The 10030-nt window shown below is 48.1% G+C and overlaps 1 protein-coding gene across 1 annotated transcript; it reads left to right on the top strand.

Annotated features, from left to right (window-relative positions):
• The first annotated feature begins 4945 nt into the window (after positions 1–4945).
• On the top strand, positions 4946–7730 carry LOC148801790 (uncharacterized). Its single transcript, XM_088900424.1, has 3 exons — positions 4946–4978; positions 7356–7517; positions 7596–7730. The coding sequence occupies exons 1-3, from the start codon at positions 4946–4948 to the stop codon at positions 7728–7730; spliced, it is 330 nt and encodes a 109-aa protein (XP_088756550.1).
• The last annotated feature ends 2300 nt before the right edge of the window (positions 7731–10030 follow it).

The raw sequence follows: 10030 nt of genomic DNA, 5'->3' as shown, positions 1-10030 counted from the left end.
TGAGGCTTGAGGCTTACACCTCGTTCTGACAAAGCATTAAGCCTCACATCAAAGTTGTGACAAAGTTGTGAGGCTTATCACCTCACCTCAAGGCGTACGTCTCACGCCTCAACGCTTAAGCCTTTTAAAATAATGCAAATAAGATAAATAAAAAACAATTTACATGATAGATCACCTCAATATGCTTCTCCTTTGACATATTTATTGCTTAGCCAAAAAGCCGAAGCACTTACATGAAGACATCAAAATACAGAAAAGAATAGAAAACATCCTCTTTAGGTTTCATGACTCCCAAATCCATAGGTGATAATTTTCTAAGGTAAATTATAAATTACCACCCTATATTTTGGGTAGTGACACTGAACCGTAGGGATGCGTACATATCAAATTATATGAATTTATAACAACCATGGTGCGCTGTAATATTGTCTGTCAGGGCTCAGGGCTTTCCATCCATTGTCTCTGATTGAAGACCGAGAAGGACTTTTTTTTTTAATCTTATTGGATGAGTAACTACATGAACCACAAAGGTTCTAGACCTCTAACTACACGAAACAAAAGAGATGGCTACTAGCACTGAAAAAGGGTACACAGACGTTACTCGGCGTTACACTAAAGTCCAAACCACAACCAATTAACCAAACCCTACATCAGTTATTTTTCTAACCTTTTTTTTCCTTTTTCACAAACATCACATGTGCACTCACAAATCAAAGGGCCATCCATCACTGTCCATCGACAGAGCAAGTGGGGCCAGGCTGATTCGCATCTTCGCTGAAGACTTTCACGATTCTCTCGAAAGGAACCAACGGCAAATAAGCGGACACGGTGTACCCACTGTCCGCAGTATAACATACGGCCTGAGTGTACTTCTCTGACCAGTAAGCTGCCGTAGGGACCATAATCTGAGACACCTGGGGAAGAGAGAAGCCGGTTGAGCGACCGCCATGCCGATACGGCGTACCTCACGGCCACTGGCTCGTATTTCGCGTATAGATCCTTATGGACGGGCTCGCACTTGGTGTACAAGCCCTCGTAGATTTTACGATGGAGTGCGTCTTCAATCGAGCTCTCCCCCAGGTCTCAAAAGATGAATTGGGAGAAGGCGCCTTATTGGAGATGCTCCCCTTGCTTAAAAGTTTTTTGTAGATGGGTCGTACAATACCAAAGGAAGCGGCATTGGCTTTATTCTTCTCATCCCGGACAACTCAACCATCAAATACGTGCTAAGATTCGACTTTCCAACATCCAACAACGAAGTTGAGTATGAGGCCCTCCTCGCCAGATTGCAACTGACAAAAGACCTCGACTCCTCACATATTGAAACCTTCAGCGACTCTCAATTGGTGGTCAATCAGGTAAACGGCGAGTACGAAGCTAGAGAGTACATGTCCAAGTACCTCGGCAAAGGCCAAGAGCTAGCTATGCCATTTCCAGCGCTTTACCCTGCAACAAGTCCTGCGAGCCAAAAATGCGAGGGTCGATGCTCTATCCAAGCTAGCAAGCACCTCGGGCACGGTCCTTGGTCGTATTGTTCGCGTGGAGAAGCTACCGGTCGACCATTGAAGAAGCTCAAGTACTACCAATAGAAGTCGAGCCATCATGGATGGGGCCCATCATTAACTTCCTCCTTACGGAAAAGCTGCCCGACAACAGGAACGATGCTAGACGACTCCGACGTTAGGCAGCTCACTATACCTTGTTTGAAGGAAAATTATATAGAAGATCCTTCACCATGCCTTACCTCTTATGCCTCCGCCCCGAGGAGGGGGAGTACGTGCTCAGAGAAATTCACAAAAACATATGCGGAAACCACCTTGGCGAAAAGGCCCTCGCCTAGAAGACATTGAGGCAGGGACATTTTTGGCCAATACTTCACAAAGACGCAGCTGAACTTGTGTGGAGATGTGATCAATGCTAGAGGCACGCAAACGTATGCCATCAGCCTACAACAACCCTCTCAGCTCTCAGCAGCCCCTGGCCCTTCGCCAAATGGGGAATGGACCTCCTCGGTCCTTTCCCACAAGCAATGGGGGGCAGGAAGTACCTCGTCGTCGTTGTGGACTACTTCACGAAGTGGGTCAAAGCCAAACCCTTAGCCACTATCACAGCTCGGGCAATCCAAAGCTTATTATGGAAAAACGCCATTTGTCGCTTCAGCCTCCCTCACATTTTAGTAACCGACAACAGGAAGCAGTTAGATGACGCCAAATTTCGAGAATGGTGTGCCTCCCTCGGCATCAAACAATAGTACACCTCGGTGGGCTACCCCCAAACAAATGACCTAGTTGAGGTCACCAATAGAACCATGGGCCAACGAACTGAACAACGTACTCTGGGCATACCGAACCACACCTCGGACAGCCATGGGAGAAACTCCCTTTGGCTGACCTATGGTACCGAAGCGGTAATCCCAGTAGAGATCGGCCAGCCGACGCTCCAAGTTGAAGCCTACAATGAAGTAAAGAACAACGAAGCCCTCAGAGCCAACCTGGATCTACTGGAAGAAGCCCGGGAGCAGGCGCTGATTAGGGTACCTCGTCCTCAAAAAGGTCACGGTCCCCGAACCCAGATTAGGAAAGTTGGGCCCCAACTTGGAAGGCCCCTATAGAGTCAAGCGAGTCCTCGGCCCCAGAACATTTCCTTGAAACACTTGGATGGAAGACTCATCCCCCGGAAATGGAACTCAGAGAACTTCCGAATGTACTTTCAATGAATGTAGTTGCCTATGGCTAAGTGATGAACGAATGAAGCAACAAGTTCCTCTTCGCCTCAGATGCTGAATAAATGTGTGTCCTAAGTCTTAAAGAAACCCCACAGCTTGGCAACCTGCCGACACGCAAAACCCTTCGAGGGATGAGTCCTCGGCACGGACCAATGCGGAAAGCTATGACGACCCTAGGATGAGCACCTCGCCAAAAGCATACATGCTAGGGCGAGCGAGGCCTTTTATGCCTCATCACCTCCTCGACGGACGGTGGTCCCCTCGGCACGCCAGGGCGAAAGAGGCCCCAACATGCCTTGTCACCTCTGAGTATGGTGACCCCCTCGGCTACCTATACTTAGTGCAATGAAAGTAGCGACCCAACCACCTCGGCGATTTGCTACGGCTTAAGTCCTTGGCTTCGCCGATGGGACGCGTTGACCTTCCCTGAGGAAACACTTGGTGAGAAACAAACCAGGTGAATTGCACCCCGATAGTGCTGCTCCACCTCGGCTCCTCGTCTTTCCAAGTACCTCGGCAATATACCTCAGTCAACGACCTCGGCTACGGCCCCAGGTCGCCTCGACCTTGCCTAAGTTAACGCTTAAGGAATTTTGGAGCCAGGTGAGCCTCACTTCGGACGTGTGGCCCCGCCTCGGCTCCCAATACCCTAATTACTTAAAGCAAGCGTGCAAACAAAGTATGTGTACTATGAGCGAACCGTGCGTATTTTGTGTGTTGTGGTCTCGTTGTTCGTAGGGGAAAGGACCTCTCAAACAAGAAGAAAAGAAAGAAGAAAAAAGAGAAAGACACAACATAAAGAAGGCACAAGGCATGCAAAAAATGGCTTCATTCATCATTAATTTTCTGTGTTGCCTTTACAAAAAGTTTTTTAAGGCCTCGTAGGCCAAGTATATGTACATTCACACACACACACACACACACACACACAGAGAAAAGAAAAAGAGAAGAACAACAAAAATAATAGCTAAGAGAAAAGGAAAAGTAAAAGGGGGCAGATCCACACCTAAGCCTCGCCACCGGCAGGAGGAGGAACAGAGTCATCAGCAGGCTGGGCTTCATTGGGAGCATCGGGGATCACCTGCAGCCCCTCGACGTCAAAATCTAGCATTACCATTAGGAGTGCCTTCTTCGTGTCTTCAATTCCAACGAGGTAGGAGGACGACCCGTACTCTGCAAGTGCATCCTGAAAATCGGAGGACTTCTTATATGCCTCCACCGCTTCGACTGCTGCTTTCCTAAACTGCTCTGCTAACGCCGTGGCCTCCGCAGCCTTCTTCTCTGCCTCGGCTACCCGTCTCTCAGCCTCGGAGACGATGCTCTCCAAATAGACTCTTTCCACCTGTTCCTTGGAAAGACCTTGCTGCGACTCCAACTGTATTTCAAGGCGCTCACGAACAAACTGCTCATCCAAGAACGCCTTTCTAAACTTTTGATACTTCTCCTCGGTGGTAGCAACTGTCTTTTGGAACTTTTCTCATTCATTCTGGAGCTTCTTCTCAACGGACTTCTTCTTCTTCTCCACCTTGTCGATACGGGACATCGCCAGCCTCGTCCGGTCCTCCAAACTGATGAAGTGCAGGTAGACCTGTAATAGAACCAGTTAGTGAATGAAAGAGTAGGAAGAGAAGGAAATACAAATAAAAATATATGTCTCTTACCTTGGCCAGGTGGTATAGGCCCCCGTTGTAGATGGCCTTTGGGTTGCTCTACAGCAAATAGTAGCGGTCCCTCAGCAAGATTGCCCTACTAACCAGGACCTGGTTGATGCCCTTGTCCGAGATGGAGTCCCCTTCTCGGAGCTGCCACTATGGACAAAATATTTTCTCGGCCCCCTCGGCTCTCTTGGGGAGCCCCTGCAATGATGGTAGAGCTAAGGAAGGCCAGGATGGGCACTCCCCAGGCGTGGACCTCCTCTGCCTGGCGCTCCATGTTGGCCATTTTCAACAGCAGCTCCTCCCTTGGCATATCTACGACGGGCCTCTTCCGACCCGCCTTGGCCCCCTCCATGGGCCTCTTCGGAACCTCAGCCCCATCAGTTGGCTTCTTTGGTGCCTCCGTTGACTTCTTGGTCCCCTCCGAGGGCCTCTTCACGCCACCGTTAACCTCCTGGGGTGCCACCATTGGTTGTTTACCCTTAGCGGTGACCTGTTGATATCCCCCCTTCGTCGGGATAGGGGGCAACCTCTTCTTCTCGAGGGAGTTGACCTATTGATTTCCATGGGCACTTGTGCGAAACAGCAAAAGAAAGCGGTCAGTACACCAAGGCAAAAACATGGAAGACGTGCTAAGTAACAACAAAACCTCTCTTACCGAGGGGGGCAGTGCTAATCCCAGCAAAGACTTGGGGGACATCCTCCTCCACCAACGGCTTCGCCTAGAATGTCCCCATCACTAGTAGATGAGCTACGGTTGCAGCCTCTTCGTCTCGGAGCGGAGGGGGACATCTCTCGACGACTACGCAGGCCTCCCCCCAGTTAGGCCTAAACCTCTAGCCTTTGGGGCAGGAGACGTAGAAGAACTTGTCCTTCCACCCATGGACGAGGGATTGTGCACCAGCTTCCCCCTCCGAGGGTGGAAGTAATACATGTTGGCCTCGGAAGCATGCTTCCTTGGTGCAAACATGGCACAAAACATCTTCAATGTTAGCTCCACGCCTCGAAGCCAAGCCCATACTAACATTGCTACGATGGTCCTAAGGGCATTGAGGATGTGTTGACTGATAGTGATACCGTACCACTCCAACAACTCAGAGATTAAGGAAGGGAGGGGAAACCTATGGCCAGACTCTAAAAAATGCAAATAGACACAGATTTCCCCCTCCTCGGGGGTCCATGGCCTATCACCTATATCGGGGACCCTAAGATCATAGGACCGGGGTATGTGGAACCTGCTCGCTAGGGATTTGACCTGGTCCACATCCAAGTAGGTATCAAACTCCGAGCATGGGACACCAGCATCAGCCACCCTTCGGGCAACACTCCCTCCCACTAGTCCGGCGGCAACCTCCACGACATCTTCCTCCTAGAAGAGATGAGACCCTTCGGGCTCCCTTGGCGACGCTAATGCGGCGCTTTCATGAGGAGAGTTATTACCCCGGCGGCAGCCCTCATTACCCCCCGAGGCTACCCTTTCTCTTAGTACGGCCACCTCCCGCCGAAGGGGGGCTACGGCTAAAGAACCTAGGGGAGAGAGAGGAGAAGGGGTTTTAGGAGAGCTCCCTCCCGAGGTATTTGGGAGTTCATGGCATTCAGGGTCGGAGTTTGAGAACAACATAGTGAATTACCTAAACAAAAGGAGGTGAAGACGAGTTGTCCTGAAGGATGGAGAACCTAGGAAAATCCTGAAGGATCGAGAGCTTGGGAGATGAGTTCACTCGATAAAAAGGGCATCTAAGTTCAAATGACGAGGAAAGTCACCACTAGGGCCCATGTTTAAAGGAAAATGGACGGCCCATATCTCACTGGATTTGACGGCTGAGGCACCTTTGCTTCCACCATCCAACCGTGATGCACCACCCGGTGCTCATTCTCGGAAGACAAAACAATGCCCAAGCAACGGCTCAAATCACTACGGATCTGACGGTCACGGGGACCTTTCACTTATGCGGACTAGCTATATCGCACCTCCCAAAGCTTGCCCTTGGAAGATGAAACAACGTTGGGCGAACCGCGAGGCTCACCCGTTGTAGCCATCTGAATGAACCACAGAGCCTGCCCACCATGACCCATTGGGCGAACTACTCAAGCAAGAAAAAGCACAACCATTCCCCTTATGCGGTCTGACCGTATGTAATACGGGCCATCTCCACTAAGCTGAGGCATCCACACCACATGCATCTCCGAACTGATGAGGAGGGAAGACGCATACAAAGTGAAAGTGACACTACTACAGGATACCTCTCGGTTGACGAATTCGGAGGCATAGCAATCACTACTCCCAAGGACCGAAGCCAAGGCCTTACCCCGACTATCATCTCCATTACTAGCTGAAGCCAAGACCCTGCATCGGCCTCGGAGTGGGGGGCAAGTGATATGGACTAGCCAGGCCCAGCCCATTACGGGCTGGGAGGCCTAGCCCACTAACACCTGACAGCGCCAGCCACAGCAAGGGGGAAGCCCTACTATCTTCATACGGAGCAATTAGGCGTACCTGCAAGGACCTGTCGCCTGACTTCGTACAACCCTCATCTAATGCGTTCATCTCCACCTACCTCGCTTCCTTAGCATTTACTCTTGGGGACCCAGTGCACCCGAGGACCACCATTGAGGCCTCGTCTGCATCTCCTCCTACCTTTCACCTTGTGCTAACTTGAGCATCAAAGCTTCCGCCTCGGGTCTCCACCCGGGGCCTCTGACATCTCTTGTTTTGTAGTATCTCGGACCTCCAGGAACCTCGTTACCGGGACGGCAACCTAGAATCCTCAGCTTCTACCGTATTCAGAATGGAGCACCTCACCTCGACCTACAATCTTCGGCCTCGGCTTACCCTCTTCAGAGCCCTCAAAGCCTTCGTCCTGCCTTCATAACTTGGGAATGAATTTACCCCGTTGCCCTCGGCAAATCTGAGCAACAACATATACCTTTCTATCTACAGAATTTTGAACGTATATCCTTTGACTGTTTCACAGGCTTGGCACCTCTGTGATCCTGATGCGGAGAAGGTGTTTGAGGCCACTAGAAAAGCTGGTGTGAAAATAGTGGTTGTTTCTAACTTTGACACACGAGTACGGCCTGTTTTGCGGGCTTTGAATTGTGAACATTGGTTTGATGCTATGGCAGTGTCAAGTGAGGTATGTAAATCAAGATATGGTGGCTTGGCCATATTATACTACTTCCATTTTAATGGTCCATGATATTTTTCACAGCAGGTTGAAACAGAGAAACCAAATCCTAAAATATTTTTGAAGGCATGTGAACTTTTGGGGCTAAAACCTGAGGAGGCTGTTCATGTTGGCGATGATCGAAGGAATGATAATATGGGGTGCCAGAGATGCGGGGTGTGATGCTTGGCTCTGGGGAAGTGATGTTCACTCTTTCAAGGAGGTATATTACTTGCACTCAGTTCTCTGTCTTTGCATTGTATTACTCTAATATCAAGAAACTGGATAGTTGTTAGTTAGAGTGCTAGACTACTATCGGGAAACCTATGTGTTATAATCAACATCATATATGTGTTAACATCTGCTATGATACCATGGATTGCACTTTATTAGCAAATACTTGTCCAAACTGAGAAAGGATTAAACTATTGCATATCAAAATCTCAGAATAGCTTTTCTTCATTTTTTCTTTTTTTGTTTGTTTTTCATAGTCCAAAAGCAAAAGAATTATCCAAATGGAACCTAAAATGTTGCATATCAAAATCTCAAAACAACTTTTCTTCATTTTTTGTTTGTTTTTCATAGTCCAAAGTCTAAAAGCAAAAAATATATCCAAATGGAATCTAAGATGATGATTATTTTGTATACTTCAATTACTCCATCATAATAAATTGAGTAAATGAGACATAATAAATTAATAAATGAGATATTATTATAATGATTAGCAAAATGTTATTGAAAACATTTTGATTTTATAATTAAAATAATAATTATTTACTAATAAATTAATAATATTGAAAAATAATGGCTGCATAGTTAAAACTACTAAATTAGATTATTTAATTTGGATTAATTGCTTTAAATTTAACAATCAAATTAATTAATTGTTCAAAATTAGTTACTAAATTACTAAAATTATAGTAACTACTTTAAATAACTACAATAATTATTTAATAATAACAAAAAATTAAATTGTAATTACTTAAACTTTTAAAAATGATAAAATAAATTATCTAATTTATAATAGTAGTAGTAGCAGCAGCAGCTTTGGAGGGATGGGTTCTAAAGGTAATAGCTTTGGCCCCCGCTCCCTTCTAAGCCTAGTGGGTTTGGGACTGATAAATAATAAAGGCTTTAAGAATATGTAAAATGCATGGTGATGAGGGCAGATTTGGCCCTCCAGTGAAATTGCGACACGTGGCACCTCGTGACAACTAGGCAAGCACCCAGGCAACATCTTACCAAGTTGGTCTCCCCCCCGGGCACCGGTCTGGCTGGCCTGGCGCGAACTGCACACGGCCCACGGGCGGCCTGCACGCGGCCTGCGCGCGACCTGCACGCGACCTCAATTGGCGCCGTCTGTGGGAAACGCTACGAAAAGCTAAGTTCTCATCCTTCAAAAGCTAAGTTCCCATCCTACCAAAGCTAAGTCCTCACTTTTTTGAAGATATCACTTTATAGTTTACATTTTTTATGAACTCAAAAACTATGCAGGGGGCTAACAGACTAAGTAGCTCTACCAACCTTACTTTCGATTCAGATAATGCCTCATCAGTCCTCTCCGCAAGGTCCCCCTACAAAGATGAGCTATTTGTGGCTTCCGCGGGAGTTGACGGCCAACAGACTACATAGGCGCCCTTACCGGTCGAGCCTTCCAAGGCTCCCGTGTGAGCTGGCAACCTAAAGTTAGTAGTGCTGCCCCCGAAGGTCGAGCTCCTAGTAGCTTCTTGTAGGAGTGGGTGACCGGCATTACGAAGATGATGCAGCACAATCATAGCTCGACACCTCACAGGCAAAGCCTACGGGCCACATTACTGGTTAAGACCCGGTCGCCTCTCCGGCACGGGCAAAGTCAAAAAAGAGTAGACTACGAGTCACTCCCAAAAGCCTACGGGCCACATTACTGCTTAAGACCTGGTCGCCTCTCCGGCACAGGCAAAAATCAAAAAAGAGTAGACTACAAGTCACTCCCAAAAGCCTACGGGCCACATTACTGCTTAAGACCCGGTCGCCTCTCCAGCACGGGCAAAAATAAAAAAAGAGTAGACTACGAGTCACTCCCAAAAGCCTACGGGCCACATTACTGCTTAAGACCCGGTCGCCTCTCCGGCACGAGCAAAAATAAAAAAAGAGTAGACTACGAGTCACTCCCAAAAGCCTACGGGCCACATTACTGCTTAAGACCCGGTCGCCTCTCCAGCACGGGCAAAAGTCAAAAGAGTAGACTACGAGTCACTCCCAAAGCCTACGGGCCACATTACTGCTTAAGGCCCGGTCGCCTCTCCGGCACAAGCAAAAGTAAAAAAAGAGTAGACTATGAGTCACTCCCAAAGCCTGCGGGCCACACTATTGCTAAATATCCAATCGCTTTCTTAGCAGGAACAAAATCAACAAAAGTGAACTATAAGTTGCCCCAGAGCCTAAGGGCTACACTACTGAACTGGCGGGGACCCCCTCGTCTTACTGGCAGCTCGCCACATACA

Source organism: Nelumbo nucifera, chromosome 3 (assembly GCF_055504915.1).
Source record: "Nelumbo nucifera cultivar China Antique chromosome 3, China Antique-T2T, whole genome shotgun sequence".
NCBI classification, from domain to species: Eukaryota; Viridiplantae; Streptophyta; class Magnoliopsida; order Proteales; family Nelumbonaceae; genus Nelumbo; species Nelumbo nucifera.
This window is presented reverse-complemented; position numbering and strand designations above follow the sequence as displayed.